The following is a 19,180-nucleotide window of genomic DNA, read 5'->3' as shown; positions in this document are numbered from 1 at the left end:
GTAATAGTATGCATGGAAGGCGACAATCTTACATTATTAGAGTGCTCTCTTTTTCTACGTACAAGCTTCAAATAAGAGACTTTTATGTATACACCACACGTTTCAACCGACCCAATCTGTTAGCCTTTTATCCAGCTAGATTTTTTGACTTTTAGAGGAGAAGACTCGAGACCTAATGAAGCTGGCCCTGAGTGAAGGAAGCAACTAGGGTAGGGAGAGCTGGTGTCTCCAATTCATTTTCTCAATTTCATGGAATTAAAAACAAGAGAGTTTGGGTGCTCATTATGGCAATATTGTGTCACAAGTGAAGTGCTATATGTGTTAGGGCTGAAGAGGTTTTATCGGTTAGCTCAAGAGAAATGAGAGGGTATGCATGGAGTCTTGGCTTGAGTCTGTGACCGTGGGAGGCTTTTATCTGGCCATGGAAATCAAAGAGGGAATAGGATGAGGAGGAGGCTTGAATGGTGTTCTGTGGTGCTTTTACTTTGAGAAAGAGAGAACGTTTGCCGAAGAGAGGAAGAAGGAAAGAAGAGAAATTGGTTACAGTGCAAAGAAAAAGCTCAAGTAAAGTAAGGTTAAACTCCGAATTTTTGGTGAATTTGATAACACTTTATTTACTATATGCATATGTATTTAAATTATGCAATTTTTAAAAAAAGATTATTTGCACTTAGCGTGGGCCTCTTTAATATAAAAATATTTTCTGGTCTCAGTTCTATTTCAACATTTAATATGTCTGAACTAATTAAATATGTGTGCCAGACATTCCTCGAATTGGTTTATCATTTTCATAAAACACATATTTTACAGTTTTTCTTTAATAAATCACTACAGTATATATGTCAGTATTTCATTTGCAGGTGAAAAGGAACTGCTACGGGACTGGAAAGTGCCCATCAGTATTCATTTACAGGTGTTGGGAAGGGCTTATGATTTTTGGTCTTTTAAATGGTGATGGAGCTACGTGAGTACTCTTTTACTTGTCATCTCCTGGTTGATGTACCAATTTAGCTTATCATGATTAGAGTTTATGTTGATTAGCTAGCTTAATTAAGACCCAAGGCGAGTGGTATATTATATAAAAAATAGGTATTTCATGACAAATGAAATTCAATGATTGAATTAAGATTTTAAATAAGGAAAAATGGGTTTATAATTACTAATGGCTCCTCAATTATTTGAAAATCATCAACTCTTTAGAGTTGGAAATAATAATACCATTCTCGTCCCCGCTCCCATCCTCAAGAATCTTTGGCTGGCAGAAAGAAGATATAGCAAGCTCACTTTTCATCAATTTGCTGCCAGGTACAATTGTCCATGGACCATGAGGCAGCTGGGCCGAGCTGGGGCCTGGGCTTTCAAAGCAGCCCAAGTTGCTGTTCCTTCGTTTCGAAGAAAACACAATGCTAGATTTTTTTGGGTCAAATTGGTGGCCTTCGAAAAACTGAAGTGACGATTGCGGTAATATTTTGGGACCTGGTAATTAAAATCACTGGCAAATATAAAGATCACATAGTTTCTACGATGAGCATGAATGAAAATAATAGTTTTATTTAACAATAAAATAGCTAAAATTCTTTTCGATCTTATCTACATTTTGTAACAAATGTATTAGGAAATGAACGACTCAGATCATAAAATTAAATTATGGGACGAATCGCTAAAATGTAACCCTAAACTTTGATCATCATTATATGGCATCTCATGCTTAAGGAAAAATACATTGCGAGGTTCCACCAGTTTTGTTTTGTTTTAGTTTGGTTTGGTTTGAATTATTAATATATTTTTTTTTATGGTCAAATTTTGTTATAATTGCAAGTTTTGATATTTCTTTATGAGTAATGCTATTTAGACACACAACATTAACCACCTTATGTGGCAACTGATGTGTCATGTCATGTCAATTAATGAATGTTGCCATGAGTCTATTTACTAGGAACTTTAGGGTTTTTAAATTTTTTTTTAAATTGACATGGCGACATTCATTAATTGAGTTGGCATGACACATCAATTGCCACATAAGGTGGTCAACTAAAATGGTCAATGGTGTGTGTCTAAATAGCAGTACTCGGTAAGCTAATTGCTAAGGAGAGTGGTCAATTAAGATAGTTGAAATAGCTAAAGTCTAATTATTTATGGATTTTTGTTGTTTGCATTTCTCTATCTCTCTCTTTTTTGTTTTGTTTTTTTTGTTTTGGGGTCAAATGTTGAATTTCTTTTCTGCAGCAATTTGCAAATGCAGCCAATCTCAGATCCACAATGTAAAGGAGGAAGGGAGGAATATGTATTTGAAGGTATGCATGTTTCAATGGTACCACCGTATAGCATTATTGATTTATAAATAATTCATTTTTTTGTTTGGCCTGAAAAACTCATCACAATCTTGAAGCATGCATAAATAATTCGTCTTCATCAGGACCTTTATTTTTCTTCCTCAAAGTAGGCATAATCCATCTTGATATCGGGAACTTTATTTTTCTCGCTCTTGTCGTATAAGTGGATTGATTCCTTGTAGATTAAAGCCATCTGGCAAGTGGCAACGTTGACATCATAAACTTATTATATATATATTTTTTTATTATTATGATAAAGTTTGTTATGAAAAATCCGCACCATTCAACTCAACAAAATCAAGTTAATCATCGCACTTTTATGAAGAAAAAAAAAATTAAATTGAGTGTAGACCCATAAAATTCATTTTAAATCACCTACAATCCTTTCCTTTATTTTTCTATTTCAAAAACAATTTTTTTATAAAATGAACCTATTTTTTCTCTCCAAATAATGTACTTATGTTTTTCTCTACTAATGTACCTAGTATAATGAACCTATTTTTCGCTAAATTTTGTGTCTTTTTTTTTTCTCTAAATAATGTACCTATTACTTGTTTTATAAAAAAATTAATTTGATAATCTATTTATTTTTTGTTTTATGAATTTTTTTTTAAATATACCAATTTTTTTCTCTAAATAATGTACCTATTTTTTTTCTCTAATAATGTATACCTAGTACCACAACGAGATATTTAGTCATATACTCATTCTTAGCACCAAAATTATACATAAACCCTATACCATTTAATTTCTATACACAAACCCAAAAAAAAAACCAAAAAATGATAGCTGGTCCTATTGAATTTAATTTTGATTATTAAATTACTTTGATGCCCTATTGAGTGTTTTGAGGTTTTTTTTATGAGGTTTTGGGGTTGGGTTTGTTTTAAGAAATCAATGGCAGTTTTGTAATTTAAAAGAAATTAAAAGCATTTTTTTTATGTTGTAAATGAGCTTTGGGTGTGTTTCTAAAGTCCATTTCATGTAGTTTTTTTAATTTATAATTTAGACTTCTATATTGGGTATAATAGTTAATCTCCCTAAAACAATTTACCTAGTATAATGAACTTATTTTTTTCCTTTGAATAATGTATCTATTTTTTTTTTCTCTAATAATGTAGTGAGAATGTTTTTTTTTTTTTTGTGGTAAATAAAAATGTTTTTTCTTTAATTGTGATTTTCCGTAGAAGTAATTATTGATTCATCTTTAATCTGGTTTGGGATGTGGAATTGTGGATAGCGCACATCTGGAATTAAAAAATAAAAAATATGAAAAACCAAACCCCTCTCTTCGTACCTAGCTAACCCAGAAAAAAAAAAAAGAAAAAAAAAGAAAAGAAAAGAAAAACCATTTCCCAGTCGACGTCACCACAGCGACCCCCGCCCGCCCGTCTCCTCTCTCGCCGACCTAAACTCACAACCGGCGCGGTCGCAGCTCCATGACCGTCTCTCGGGTTCTTAGCCCGAACTTGGAACATCAGCAAACATTAATAGCCTTTCGGGCTCTGCGTCGTCGTCGAAAGAAAGGCCTCGACTTGAAAACCATCTCTGCAATTCCTCTGTTCGTGTACAAAACAGAGGAGGAGGGAAGTTACGATAATGGGTTATTGGAGATGGAGTGTATGAGAGTTGTTTGAGCCCATTTGAGGACTACATCATGGGTAGGAATTTGCCCAAATGCATGTGGTGACTGTTTTCATGTGGAGTGCACTGTGCATGGCTGGGTTCACACATGAACTTCGCAATTTGCAGCGCTCCGATTGTGACCAGTGCTGATGGGATTGGGATGGGGATGAAAACGACGTCGGATCGGGTGGTGGGTGAAGAAGAATCAGTTGTAATTTATGTTTTGGATTCTGGGTAGGTTGAAAATGATGATCCTGTTCATGTTGGGGTGATGAGAACTGATTCTGAACCGGCATCTTCTTCGTCTTCGTCGCTATAAATGGTGGGTTGTTCATTGAAGAGAATGCTGAGCAGAAAGAGCCCAGAAAATAGCAAAATTTTCCCGCCACAAATGGGTACGAAGAGAGGGGGGTTGGGTTTTCATATTTTTAAATTTTTTATTCCACATGTGGAGAGAATATAGAATATTACGGTAATATACATCTCGTACGCGTGTTTAGTCACATATTTGTTAGGTGTGACTAAAAGCCCCAGCAAATGTCACCCCCCAAATCTGTTGCAAAGAGCTAAAAAGACTTCAATTTTCTGCGAGGCGGTTTTGCGCGTCGCGTCCAACCAACGCCATCATGCTGAAGCTATAAATAACACAAAACCCATTGCAACTTCATATCCTTGAGCATTTCTCTCAAATCCAAAGCTACGCTGAAACTTGAAGAAATCAACGAAACATTACAGTTCTACTGGGTGAGTGCAAGTACAACTGCTATATTCATTTCTCTTTATGACAGATTAGATAAAGATCGAGAAGAACATGAACTCACCGGCAGTCTTGCCTTCTCACCAACAAAACGACTTGAAGCCATGAAGAAAGAAAGCAACATACATATATAAAGCAAAAGTTGAAGCATGCATTAACCCATATTGTCTCTCTAGTGATCTTCCATGTTTTTTTTTTTCCTCTTCATTTCGTTTCGAATAAAAGGCCATTTTCTTGTCTGGTTTCGAGGCTTCGATGATGGTGTTCGTCGTTTATATACTGTTTTATAGGCATTGTCTTCCACAATCTGCTCATTGAGAATATATCCAAATGTATTTCTCTATGCAATTGTGAGAAAGAGAGAGAAAATGGAGAGTTGAGGCGTTTTCTAGAGTGACAAAGTGTGAGAAAGAGAGCAAAGTTTCGAGAAATCACTTGAGCTATAGTTGCATCAATTTGTTTTCTGTGTGAATTTCAGACGTGAAATGGGTTAGATAGTTTAGAGAGTTGTGAAGTATTTTGAATATTTGAGAAATTTTGAAGTAGAATCAGATTTGGAAGCTTCTGTTTGGTTCAGATAGTGGAAATCAAAGAGAGAGAGAGAGAGAATTTTTGAGTGCGGTTTGGGCTTAGAGGTTGAAGAAGCTAACGGTGTACTCTCTTCTGCGACAGGTTTTGTGAAACATGAGTCAATCAGGAGTCTCGCAGTATAGACAACGTAGAGATGTGGAGGCTGGTGACTTGGACGATGAAGAGTCTTGCGGCTGCCTCAAGCGTTGGAGTGTATGTTTACCTTTGAATTTGATATTTCTTTTTTGTTGATTATCCTTCACATTTTGCTGTTGTAGATTTTTGGGTGGTGGTTTCTATTTTTGTCAAATTACACCTTTACTCTCATCTGGAGTTGGGAGATTAAAGCGTTTGATGTTTAGTTTTCCAATATTTTTTTTGTGTGTGTTTGTGGTATTGTATGGTAAGTTTCTATATATAGTAATTGTCCCCTGGATCTGGACTTGTGTAGTTTCAAATTTGTAGTAAATGGGCTTTGGGTCTGTTTAAAACTGATTTAGGTTCAGTAGGTCCAAAATTGGTAGTGCATGTACAGTTGAAAGAAGATGTGGAAAAATGTTGGCTGAGAGAGTATTTTTGATGTAGAAGGAGTGATATTAACTCTCTTTTTTCACTAACAAAGTCAATATAACGTGAAATGATAAAGAATTTGGATGAAAATTTTGGTATTCTTATGATTTTAAGGTGCTATTAGCAACATAATTCTTTTATTTATTTTAACCATGAGAAGTTGTGATGAATGACTATTAGCTTCTCTACGTATGGTGGATAGGAATAATACGTACTGCTTCATGTTTCAGCTATGCCGCATTAGTCTATAAAATGTCCCACATGATTACATAATACTATAGATCGTCTCACAAGAGAGTTTTTTTAATTTTATATGTATCATTTTATATATATATATATATGTGTGTGTGTGTGTGTAATACATCAAGATTCATGTTTTTGGTAAAAGTAAAAGTCGAATGAGATCATCAACAAGAAAATCTGTTGATGGGTGAGTTTTGTTTTACAAAATTGTTACCAAAAGTGAACTAAATTTTCAGCTAAGTTTGGGGTTTTCTGGTTTTCAATATGTGACAATTGGTTCATTGCGATGCCACTCTGTTAAGGGCTTTACTACCCTAGATGCCGGATAAGTCAAATTGTACTACCTGTATTTTCTTTATTTTTTGACTGATAATTGAAATTCTCTATTGGTTGCTTAGTTATAGTGGTTAGTGGAAGGATTTATTTTAATTTATATTTCAATCAAGGCTTTGGCTAAACCATGTTATGTTTCTTTGTAGCAAGCGGCACTAGTGTTGAATATTTCTCGTCGATTCCGATACATCTTAGACTTGAAAAAGGAAGAAGAAAAGCAGCAGACACTAGAAAGAGAAAAGCAGCAGACACTAAGGAAGATTAGAGTACATGCACAAGCCATACAAGTAATTAATTTGAAAACAAATGTGTACATGTGTATTGCATGACTCATGTTCTATTGTTCTTCTAATTTATGATTTTTTAATTATCAGGCTGCATATCTTTTCAAAGAGGCTGGAAACCAACAAGTGAATGGTACTTCTTTCCTGTATTTTCTTTTACCATTAAATTTTTGTAAGTATCATATGCAGTAAAATGTGAGGACATCATGATATGTTGTTTGAATTGCATCTTCTTTTATCCTTTGGTTTCCTTTGGCACGAGTTATTTTTGGAAATTGTTCCATGCTTCAATTATTTGAATCTAATAGTAGCATTGTACCTAGTTGGAGTAATTTCTTCCTTGTTTCACTCAATAAACTGCTTTCATTTACGACAATTGGTTCCCTAATGCCATAATGCCATTGTTCAGTTCTGGCCAGGGGGGTATTCTTGCTTCACTCTTCGTTCCTTTCTTTTATTATCTGCACCTTTTCCATCCTTTCTAGCCATGTGTATCTGGTACAGTGGTTTCTGTTTTTTATTTTCAATAACACACTCTGTAGCTCTTATATGATGACAAACTGATGTTTACCATCCCGTTGAATATGTTCCAAAAGTGAATTTTAATTTTGTTCATTTTAGTTAATACCTTGTTTGTCGGTCTGGAATAGGTGCTATGGGAATTGATCTCGTGATCCTCTCTTCATTTCTTGTTCACAGTTTTATATTTGAAGAAATATCAATTGTTATAGAATGTCTAGAGCTACATTCTTGTTCATTTGTTTTAGGATTGTGTTTTGGACCTTTATAGATTTATGACATATATGAATCCTTGTTTAGTAACATAGTACTTTCGGTTAGTTCTATAGTTAACTTTCTGTTTCTTATTTTTAGAAATTGAACTGCCGAAACCAAGTTCTGCTGGCGATTTTCCAATTGGACAGGAGCAACTAGTTTCAGTGACGAAGTATCATAATTTTCCTGCTCTGCAACAATATGGGGGGGCAAGTCTACTAAAACATTTCTTTAGTGATCTGACTTGGTACATAAACAATGTTGCTTATATTTTTTCTTGGCTGTTCTCTTACATCAGGTCAAAGGGCTGGGAGATTTATTAAAAACAAATTTAGACAAGGGAATTCATGGAGATGATGCTGATTTACTGAAACGTAAAAATGCATTTGGAACAAACACATATCCTAAAAAAAAAAAGAGGAGTTTCTGGGTAAGTTTTTGTTACAATTATGAACTTCTAAGTTTTATGTATTAGAAATAATTAGAAAAAAAGAAAGAATAGATTTGTGATGTTGTAATATTATTTTATTTCCTTATGCTATATGATAGACGTTTCTCTGGGAAGCTTGGCAAGATCTTACTCTGATAATTTTGATGGTAGCTGCAGTGGCTTCTTTAGTGCTGGGTATAAAGACAGAGGTGAGGATAACATTACCTTTTTAATAGCTTCACTCGTTATCAGTTTAGGATATGAAACTAGTCTTATGAATATCTGCCACTTGCAAAGCCCTTCTGCTTTTGTTTGTTTTGAAGTCTGATTTTTTGTTGTCCCATGATTTGTCTTTTGTAAATAGGATAGATGATTGCATATGCTGTTAAGGCCATGATATTACAATTTCATAGTGGCATATATTCGGAAAAAGTGATATCATAATTCTTTGTGAATCCCAGTAGTTATTTGATTTAAAGATGAATAATTTGTTTATGGTGTTTGCCTTCTATTTTCTTTGTTGCTTACAGGGTATAGATGATGGTTGGTATGATGGGGGCAGCATTGCTTTTGCAGTTATCCTTGTTATTGTTGTCACAGGTATTTGAATGAACATGTTTATTGAATATGTATGTATAGGTATGCATGTCCCTGGTAGGTTTTGTGAGTGTTCCTAAAAACGTGGTTGAATGTTACCTTCTTTCTCTCTCTCTCTCTCTCTCTCTCTCTCTCTCTCTCTCTCTCTCTCATATATATATATATATATAATAGGTACACGCTTGTGGGGCCATACACATTTTATTTTCATAATCTGAACCATCTATTTTTTAGGTGTTCCTTCAAAGAACATTCCTGCAAAAAATCATTTGAATTTGAAATAATTTGACCACTCAATTTATGGTTGTAGTTTTAGTGTTTTCTTGAACTACTGGGATCATCGATTTTGTTGATCACAACTAGATGTCTTAATGGTTTCCGATTTTGGTAATTTTTTGCAAGGATGATCTTTGAATGAAGACTTAAAACATGGACGGTTCGGAGTGTTTATTTGAGGGATCCCTCAATAGAAGGGGACTGTGTTTGTTTATATGTATCCATCTGTCTTCACTGGATGGGGTGGGTCTGCTATGCATGTCACTGAAGGGCAATAATGGGATTCTTACATTGGATTGTGTTTAATCATCTATTTTCGTTTGTATTCTCTTTTTGTGGGGGTGTTTAAGCATCTGTCATCAATGAGCATATATGGGTGTATTATTACTTGACTTCTAATATATTATATGGGAGCATGTATTGATCATAAGTGGTACACACTCTCATCAGTTTTTCGTGCACTTTTTACGTGCAGCTATAAGTGATTACAGACAATCTCTAAAGTTCCAGAATTTAAATGAGGAAAAGAGAAATATACATTTGGAGGTGTGCTTCTCTGGTTGCATTACAATTCCTATTTGTTGGGGTTTTATGTCTTTTCTTTTGCTGGGATTCATCTTTGGAGTTAATGTTCAGGTCATTAGAGGTGGCAGACGAGTTGAGGTCTCAATTTATGATCTTGTTGTTGGTGATGTTGTACCCCTTAACATTGGCGATCAGGTATGGGTGTTTGTCAGTAAACTTTTGTTGTATATTTTACAATTGCATTTCAAATGCAAAACTTATTAATATTTTGATTCTATCTTTAGGTCCCTGCTGATGGCATTTTAATAAGCGGTTACTCACTTGCGATAGACGAGTCAAGCATGACAGGAGAGAGCACGATTGTGAGTCTTTATGCCTGTTCTGTAACCTTGTTTGAACATTGCCTTTTTTATTTTCTGTAAATTATATTTTTGTTGCAGGTTCGTAAGGACTCCAAGAAACCATTTCTAATGTCTGGCTGCAAAGTAGCAGATGGCAGTGGTACTATGCTGGTAAAGATTCTAATATCTCTCTTCTCCTTTTTCCATGCCTGCAACTATTTTCCCTTCTTTCCTGTAGTGCACTATCTTGAAAGCTATGGAGTCATATCCAGGTTATTAAAGGCTGCTTAGGATATCATATTTTTCCGAGTACCACCCTAGTTATGTTTTATAAAAAACACCATAGCTGTAGCACAGGTATTGCTGGTCAATCGTCGTTTGATCTTCGCATGATGTGTGGGTTATACATGATATATGCATATACATAGGGTCAGGATGGAGGACACATTTTTGACACAAATTAGTACATGCATTTTAAACCGTTAGATTTAATCACATTCAATGGTTCAGATTGCATCCATTATAATAATTTCTTGTGATTACCATAACAAATTTGACATTTAATGCTTTTACATTATCTCTCCTCTATCCTTCTTAAATTCTCCTTCTAACTTCCTTTCTCTATCTTCTGGCACTTCGGTTTTTCTCCTTCTAACTTTTGTTGTTTTGGTCAAGCTCTCTCTAACTTGGTTTCTCTCTTCTGCTCATTCAAACTCCATTAGGAAAACTATAAGCTCCCCTAATCTTCAATCCAGTAGTTCACATTGAATTTTCGTTGGCCTATATTCAATGGCTGGACTCTTAAAAAGATGCTCAAAAGGATGCTCCTGGTGCTACATGAACAAGAAGGGAAAACCCCAGAAAACAACCAGCAACTACATAAAAACCTCTGTTTTTGGATTTGGCATATAATCAACTTTCCTATTACCAGATTATAGAGCACCCACCTTTTAACCATATTTTGAATATGGATCTTTCTTGACTCTTGAATTTCATTTACAACGAAGACTTTTTCTTCTTTCTTTTGTTTTGTTTTGAGAAACCCATGAATTCAAAAGAAACCAAAGTTTACCCACGACGTATGTTTTCCTACTGTCTTTTTTAATAATTCCTCTTCACAATTTTATTTTTAAATGACTGGCTGTACTTGTTGAGATCATAATCAAATAAGATAAAAACATAAACAACAGATGTAAGAAGAGAACAAAGCATTCGAGATAATTCTTTTGGCTTATTATCACAAAAGGTCCCTAAGGTTTACGAAACTATCAGATTTCATCCTTAATGTTTTTTTGTGTCATTAGTGGTCCTCAAGGTTAGTATGTATGATCACAAATGGTCCATGCCGTTAGATTCCGTCAAAAACTCCGTTAGTTTGCTGATGTGTCATATATATATATCACAAAACATCCCTGAGGTTTACACACCTATCACAAATGGTCCCTGCAAATTTTTTAAATTTTTTAAATTTAAAATTCATAAAATTTTGGTTTTATTTTTTAAATTTTATGAATTTTAAATTATTTTAAAATATATATTGTATTTTAAATACACATGACACTATATTGTTTTAGATGTGGGCTCCACATAGATGCCACATCAACAAACTAATGGAGTTTTTAAAAAATAATTTAAAATTCATAAAATTTAAAAATGAAAAAAACCAAGGGTTTAGGGATTATAAATGGTCCTTAAGGTTAAAATCCTTATATAAATGGTTTTTTCATTTTTAAATTTTATGAATTTTAAATTATTTTTAAAAAACTTCATTAGTTTGTTGGTGTGGCATATATGTGGAGCCCACATCTTCAAAAATATAGTGTCATATGTATTTAAAATACAATATATATTTTTAAATAATATAAAAAAGAAAACCAAAATTTTATGAATTTTAAATTAAAAAATTAAAAAATTTCGCAAGGACCATTTGTGATAGATGTGTAAACCTTAGGGATGTTTTGTGATATGTATATATGCCACGTCAGCAAACTAATGGAGTTTTTGACGGAACCTAACGGCAAGGACCATTTGTGATTATACATACTAACCTTGAGGACCACGAGTGACACAAAAAAACATTAAGGATGCAATCTGATAGTTTCGTAAACCTTAGGGACCTTTTGTGATAATAAGCCAATTCTTTTTATTCCCAAGATCTGGAATTTCCGGTTAATTCTACGATCAGGAATAGAGAAACTGAGAGGGAAAAATGGAGAGAGAAAAGCAGGTGGTGTAGAGAAGAGAGATGACCTCGTATACTGTGTGCATTAATATTTTCAAAAGTTATAAAGGAATATTATATTTTTTTAAGAATTAAGTTTGGTGGATTTCTAGCCCTTGGATGGCTCATTATCTTAGGGGGGAAAAGTGTGTCAAAAAGTGTGGATTTTCAGTGTATGGTTCTTCGTTTTTCTTGAGTCAGTCAAGAGCATATCTGAAATTCCTTGTTTGCTTGCCGATTCTTTGTTTTTGAAAGGCTTGCTTTTATTTGTTGAACATGTAATGTTGAAATAGAACAGTCAATGTTTTATTATTATTGTTTCTTCAGGTAACCAGTGTTGGGGTTAGTACCGAATGGGGATTGCTCATGGCTAGTATTTCAGAAGATACTGGTGAAGAAACCCCTTTGCAGGTCAGCTTTAATGAACTGTTATATTGAAATAATTCTCTTTTCATGCATGACATGTTGTACTGAACCATGGATGACTATGAATAGGTGCGCTTAAACAAGGTGGCTACTCACATTGGAATTGTCGGACTCACAGTAGCTTTTGCTGTCTTGGTTGTCCTATTGGTCAGGTATATTCCGATCGTTGCTAGCAACCCCTTCTCCATGACATGACAATTGACTTAAGATTGCACAATATAATTTGTGCAGATACTTTACTGGCCATACAAAAAATGCAAATGGAACTGCTCAGTTTACCCCCGGAAAGGCTAAATTTGGAGATGCCATAGATGGAGCCATTAAGATTGTTACTATAGCAGTATGTCAATAACTACTTGGTTATTTGCAGTCAATACGTGTGTGTGTCGTTGTCTACCTGGTTATTTACTGGAAATAGTAAAGTGTGATTTTGACTACTATGAAAATATTTTAGGTCACCATTGTAGTGGTTGCCGTTCCTGAAGGGCTTCCCTTAACTGTTACCTTGACGTAAGTGTGCTCGTTCTTTTGTGCCAGAACTATTTGTTATTTTTTATTTTTCACTTCTACCATGTGCTTTATACTGAGTAACCTGATCTCAGTGCAAGAAAGAATAATATCTGCTTCTGTCTTCTCGCTGATTCGAACTTGATTTTTCCTTGTTGTAAAGCATAAATGATTGTATGCTTTCATCTCTCTACATTCCTCATTTCTTTTCCCGTTTATCCTTTGGCTATGTCACAGGCTTGCCTACTCAATGAGAAAAATGATGGCAGATAAGGCCTTGGTATGTGTAATTTTGTTCATTTTTATTTCTACATAGATTTTGTAGGTGATGTACTTTGTGGTTAAGCATATAATTAAATGAATACAATGGAATTCTAAATGTAGGTACGAAGGCTTTCTGCATGTGAAACCATGGGCTCTGCCACAACTATATGCAGTGACAAGACTGGAACCTTAACTTTGAACCAGGTGGGTTATAACTTACAATGGGCTTTATTTTTCCCCTTTTGTTCTTCATTCATTTTGGGAGGAGGAAGCTAGGTTATAATGTGATGGAAGAAAGAGTGTCTATTTCCTTGTTGATTTATGACGATGAAGCTGGGGAGTTGTTACCAATTAGATAAGTTTGGATGAAAGCTAGTTTGAGGTTTCAACCCAGCCAAAGTGATGCCCTAGTTAAAAAAAGCCAAATTGAGATTAGTAAGTTTGTTTGGTTGTTGTAAGAAAAACTCTGGTGGATGTGAGCACAAGTGTTCTGGGACTTCTGGAAAATTTATTTTTATTGTGCAGAGATTGGGGGAAAACGCTGGTGGTCTAGGCAAGGACTGCTAATGACTGATAATCTTTTTTGATATTTTTTTTCAAGTATAGATGGCTGTGGTTGAGGCTTTTACTGGTGGGAAGAAAATTGATATCTCTGACAATAAGTCAGACTTGTCTCCAATGCTATCAGCTTTGCTTATTGAAGGCATCGCACTGAATACAACTGGCAGTGTTTATGTGCCTGAGGTATGCTTAAAGTGTTTGTGTTTCTTTCCTTAGTAAGATTTGTCTAGCAGAATATGAGTGAAAAAGGCTTACACTCTGTAACAATTTGCCATTGCTTCTTTTTTGTAGACTAGTGGTGATATAGAAGTTTCTGGTTCACCAACTGAAAAGGCAATTCTGCAATGGGGAATCAAGGTTCTTTCTTTTGGTTTTCCAATGTCATCTATTACTTCTAATGTGACTTTATTTTTAAGTGATCCATTGGTTACTATTAATTTGTTTGCAGCTTGGAATGAATTTTGAAGCCATCAAGTCTGAATCTTTGGTTCTTCATGTGTTCCCATTCAACTCTGAGAAAAAGCGAGGTGGCGCTGCTGTTAAATTGGTAAAGTGGATTAATTGTTCTTTGTTGTGACCAGTCATTTATGCTGCAATCTTCACAGTAGTGAAAATGCTTTGAAGAGACATTTAAAATAAACAAATAAATAAATTTATTGGTGGGTGGGGGAGGCAACGTAGGTATACTTTGCCAATTGCCTTTGGTGATAGATTATTATTGTTGTCCACATTCTCGTTATTCTTGTTATATCTGTCTGTATGGTTAGTTCCTGATTGAGCTTTTACTAGTAAATATCTTCCCGGAAAACTTGGCTTCTGTGAGCGAAGTTTTAGTTCTGGTAGATCTCTTCTTAACATGATATGGCATATAGGGTTGATGTTCTCATGTGGACTGAAGCTGGACCCTACAATTATGATTTTTGGATAACTTCTTTTTCATCCATGCTCAAGTCTAAATAATGTTTGAATGCCTTTCAATATTTACAGCCCAATTCTGAAGTTCATATACACTGGAAAGGGGCTGCTGAATTAGTATTGGCCTCGTGCACAAAGTACCTTGATGCAAATGATCAGTTGGCAGCAATGGATAATGACAAGGTAGGAGAAATTTATAGTGACATTTACAGAACAGTTACATGATAGTTGTTCATTTCTGTGGTTTTTCAGTGAATGGGACATGCATAATACATTCTCTGTTTTTTTGTCATTATATTTTAGTCATTCCTTTACTGCTTGCGATGATTTCCACATGCATTACAATTTTTCTATTCTGGCAAGACAGTTTAACATCTCTTTATGCATAAGAGCCTAATTTAAGTTGTACAAGTTTGTTCTTAGGCTTATGTTCTCACTAGTTGGTATTTTTTATGTTGACCTTGGACTTCGGAAGATTTTATCAAATGGTTCATTTTAATGAAGTTCTTTGTCTGCAGTCAATGATGTTCAGGGAGTCCACTGAGGATATGGCTGCTCGCAGTTTGCGTTGTGTTGCTATTGCATATAGAACATATGAATTAGAAAGCGTTCCAACTGATGAACAACAATTAGCTCTGTGGGCATTGCCTGATGATGACCTTGTTCTGCTTGCTATTGTTGGTATTAAGGTAGTGCATCTATAAGTTTTATTTGCTTTTTAAATTTGCGTTCACATTTAGTTTGTTTAGCTTATGTACACAATAATGAAATGCAGGATCCTTGTCGGCCAGGGGTTAGAGATGCAGTGCGACTATGCCAAAAAGCTGGTGTTAAGGTATTATTTAGTGACATATCAATTCAATATTTGAAATTATCATGTGAATTTTTGTTCTTCATATGGAGGGGTGTTTATATAATTGGATGAAGAGTGTTTGGAAGGTTGGAGACCAATAGGGTTCAGCTTTTTACAACTAAGTTCAACTGTGATTGTGCAACAATGGAAGGGCTACTTTCCTGTCATAGGGTTGTCTGATGCATCTTCATTTATTATACTATTTTATGTGGAATAATTTGTTTAGCCTCCCGCTTGTTCCCTTACTCCTAAAAACTGTCATTAGTTTGATTATTACACTCGGGCAAAAGGAAGTCGTTTTCCACTAACTGTAAGATCATTAAGTGAATGGTTTCTTGATGTGCTTTATTTTTTGGTTTTATCTATGCAAGTGCTTTTTGAGGTGGGTGTTTGTGTCGATGTATATCCCGCCATGTTTCTTTCGTTTTTTGTTTTATTAAGAAATTTACTATTGTACTGTTCAAATATTGTTTGTGGTAGGATTTTCATAATTATTTTCTGGGTATGCTTTTAAATATTCTTGTTAGAAAGTGAACAATTGGGTGTTGTATTTTTGAAGTTTTCCTTCCAACTTGATAAACATGTAGGTACGCATGGTTACGGGCGACAATGTTCAAACTGCAAAAGCAATTGCTTTGGAATGTGGCATACTTACTTCTTCAGATGCTACTGGGCCAACTCTCATCGAGGGAAAAGTCTTTCGTGGCCTTTCTGATAGGGAGAGGGAAGAGTGTGCTAAGGAGATTTTGGTATGAATACTTGTGTATCGTTCATAGTTCCTGGCGTGCACGCTTAAGATTTTGGTATGAATACTAGTGAATCTTTTTTTTTTTTAACGTGCAGGTGATGGGGGGGTCTTCCCCGAATGACAAGCTTCTGCTTGTGCAAGCATTGAGGAGAAAGGGAGAAGTTGTTGCTGTTACTGGAGATGGCACGAATGATGCTCCTGCACTGCGTGAGGTCTCTCAGATGTTTTTACTTGCTTTTTCTTTCTTTTTATTTTATTTATCGAAGCAGTTATTACGGTTACGATCACCGTAGTACTTTGTAGTTTATTCTTTCTTTTTTTTCCTTTCTTAATTCATTGTTAATGTTTGATGTTATGTCTTAATGTTTTTGTTTGGAATCTTCCACATTTGAGTTCAGGCCGACATTGGTCTTGCTATGGGTATTCAAGGGACTGAAGTTGCCAAAGAGAGTTCAGATATCATCATATTGGATGATAATTTTGCTTCAGTTGTGAAGGTTAGGAATACTATGCAACCAATGACATATACTAATTTTTGGTTTTTTGGGTTTTTTTTTTCTTCTTCTGTTTATTACTATTTCCTTCTGTATTACTTCTACTCTCTCACCTGGCACTGTGTTAATTTTTCTAGCACGTCCCTCTCACCGTTTTAATGTTAAAGTCACACATGACTTATTGGTTCTTTCTCAATGCTTGTAGGTTGTTATATGGGGTCGATCTGTATATGCAAATATTCAGAAATTCATCCAATTCCACCTTACAGTCAATGTTGCAGCACTAATTATAAATGTCGTGGCAGCGATTTCCTCTGGTGATGTTCCACTAAATGCTGTTCAGGTATTATCACTCTCTCTCTCTCTCTCTCTGTGTGTACACCTGTGGACTCTTTTTCTTGTGCTTGATGCAGCTTCTGTGGGTGAATCTTATCATGGATACTCTTGGAGCACTAGCGTTGGCTACTGAGCCTCCTACAGATCACTTGATGGACAGAAAACCTGTTGGTCGAAAGTAAGTTTCTGTACTGGTGGCTGCCTTCTAAAAATCAACAAAAAAACGTATCATATCACAGAAACACTGTTATTTTATGTTAATCGCCAAAAATGTCTGAATATTTTTCACTTTAGTTGAAAAAAAGAGTTTTTATTCATTTATTTTTCGATTAAATCTAGCTTTTTTAAAAGTTCCATAGGGTACAGTACCTCTCTACCCTGGAAGGTAGAAAATATATGAGAAGAAAACTTAACCTTGTTTATGACTACCAAAACTTGGTTAGCAAAGTTTGTGCCAAAATGTGTTTTAATTTCAGTCAAGATATAGTTTTACTTTCTTTTCTCTAGTGACTGGGTATATTCGTTTTGAATATGGCGACCTCTAATTGGCCCGTATCTATTAAATTTTGATGTCATTAAGCAGACTGACCAAATTTAGATGCCCTATTTGTTTGTCTGATGGTAATAGTAATGCAGTTATGGTTACATTGTTTTGCAGAGAGCGTCTTATAACAAAAAAAATGTGGGGGAACATATTGGTTCAGGTACATGCTTTTTCTGGCGTTTATGTAAACTAACGTATTATTGTTCTTTACCGTGTATTGTCGCGCTAGAGAATATGCCTTCTTGTTTGTATTTTTGATAAGTTTTCATTGAACTCAGGCTTTCTACCAAGTCATCGTCCTGCTTATCCTCAACTTTCGTGGGATGCATATACTGCATTTGACAAATTATCCCAACAGAGACCATGCTAACAAGCTGAAGAATACAGTGATATTCAATACCTTTGTCCTTTGTCAAGTAAGTCATGACTGGTTAATAGAACAGTAACACTTGTTTTTGGTATCCGATATCTGCACATATATTTAAGGTTTTTATTTTTCTTGTAAAATTTTCTAAAAGATCCTTGACTATGACATGAGCAATAATCTGCTGAAATAACCTGTTTCCCATGTGAAGTTCTGCACTAAATTTCTACCAAAGTGAAGTGAAATTGTTGATCTGTAAAAAATGTTCTGTAATTTGTTAGTTCTGTTATAAGGAACTTTGTGTGGATTTGTTTATGTTTTTCACTCGTTGATTGAGTCCGACTAGGGTTTATTCGTTTGTACTTGTAGACATAAAACTCATGTGTTCTCTTCCAGATTGGATGAGATATGCTACATTATGACTTTAATAAGTGACAATCTTTAACTCGCAGATTTTCAATGAATTCAATGCTCGAAAGCCTGATGAGTTTAATATATTCGAAGGAATTACTAAGAACCATTTCTTTATGGGAATAGTGGCAATAACACTTGTACTTCAGGTGAGACTTTAATATTTTCATTTTTTTCCCATGGGTCTTTGATGAATGTTTAAATTTTTTGACATTCGCTTGCTTTTCTTTAGGTTATCATCATCGAGTTTCTGGGAAAGTTTACTAAAACAGTCAAGCTTGAATGGAATCATTGGCGCACTTCTGTTGTTATTGCCTTTATCAGGTGAGTCCGTACAGATACTATTAGAGTTTGATGTTACAACTTACAACGATATTATTTGTTCTGTAGTCATCTTCATTTGTTGCTTAACACAACTCTCTCCTTGTAGTTGGCCCAGTAATTCAGCTTTTCAAAGAAGCCATAGTTGGCTCGGTCTTGGTTGACCGGAATTCACTTGGGCAGTTTTTATGTACTTAAGAGTCCAGAGGTAAGAATGAGGGATGCCTCTTTGTATTTTCCTTTTCCGGGGGATTAAGGCTGAATTATTTGTTGGCGAGTCCTATTCTATTTAGGTTTTATTTATTTTTCCTTTTGTGTAGATATTATGTAATTAGGATTCCACTTATTTCCTAATTAAACCCTACTAGGGTTTGTAACCTGTATTATAAATACCTCCTTTCGGAGAAAGAAATATATCTGAAAATATTCTACCATATTGTTTGACTTGGTATCAGAGCCGACTTTCTGGTGACCTGTGTGTGTTGTGCCCACCTGTGTTCTACTCTGTGCCATAATTTCTTTTTTAGGGTTCTTGTGCCGTGTTATACTCTGTGCC

At 35.0% G+C, this 19,180-nt stretch overlaps 1 protein-coding gene and 1 pseudogene across 2 annotated transcripts; both read left to right on the top strand.

Annotated features, from left to right (window-relative positions):
* The first annotated feature begins 1,391 nt into the window (after positions 1–1,391).
* On the top strand, positions 1,392–19,058 carry LOC110758380 (calcium-transporting ATPase 10, plasma membrane-type-like). The gene is made up of 35 exons (XM_021960238.2): positions 1,392–1,461; positions 2,227–2,294; positions 5,389–5,499; positions 6,579–6,719; positions 6,807–6,849; positions 7,590–7,699; positions 7,789–7,920; positions 8,040–8,129; positions 8,451–8,520; positions 9,269–9,339; positions 9,430–9,513; positions 9,603–9,680; positions 9,759–9,830; positions 12,208–12,291; positions 12,376–12,458; positions 12,538–12,646; positions 12,761–12,816; positions 13,051–13,093; positions 13,198–13,281; positions 13,684–13,821; positions 13,930–13,995; positions 14,087–14,185; positions 14,626–14,736; positions 15,072–15,242; positions 15,329–15,388; positions 15,994–16,155; positions 16,250–16,366; positions 16,553–16,651; positions 16,854–16,991; positions 17,062–17,162; positions 17,643–17,688; positions 17,807–17,944; positions 18,345–18,452; positions 18,536–18,627; positions 18,734–19,058. The coding sequence occupies exons 3-35, from the start codon at positions 5,401–5,403 to the stop codon at positions 18,786–18,788; spliced, it is 3,150 nt and encodes a 1,049-aa protein (XP_021815930.2). The 5' UTR covers positions 1,392–1,461; positions 2,227–2,294; positions 5,389–5,400; the 3' UTR covers positions 18,789–19,058.
* Positions 1,393–4,468, top strand: LOC110758382 (RING-H2 finger protein ATL16-like; annotated as a pseudogene). Its single transcript, XR_015835316.1, has 3 exons — positions 1,393–1,461; positions 2,227–2,294; positions 3,574–4,468. The product of XR_015835316.1 is annotated as an RING-H2 finger protein ATL16-like (transcript).
* Positions 19,059–19,180: the final 122 nt, after the last annotated feature.

This window comes from Prunus avium, chromosome 1 (genome assembly GCF_965620075.1).
Source record: "Prunus avium chromosome 1, drPruAviu1.hap1.1, whole genome shotgun sequence".
NCBI lineage: Eukaryota > Viridiplantae > Streptophyta > Magnoliopsida > Rosales > Rosaceae > Prunus > Prunus avium.
The sequence above is the reverse complement of the archived record's forward strand: the minus strand, read 5'-3'. Positions and strand labels throughout refer to the sequence as shown.

Bases quoted from the DNA above. Each gene is read 5' to 3' on its own strand.
- LOC110758380 (XM_021960238.2), top strand. From the start codon at position 5,401: ATGAGTCAATCAGGAGTCTCGCAGTATAGACAACGTAGAGATGTGGAG. The intron at 9,831-12,207 runs GTAAAGATTCTA...TTGTTTCTTCAG, and splicing joins ATGGCAGTGGTACTATGCTG to GTAACCAGTGTTGGGGTTAG. The intron at 13,094-13,197 runs GTATGTGTAATT...TTCTAAATGTAG, and splicing joins TGATGGCAGATAAGGCCTTG to GTACGAAGGCTTTCTGCATG.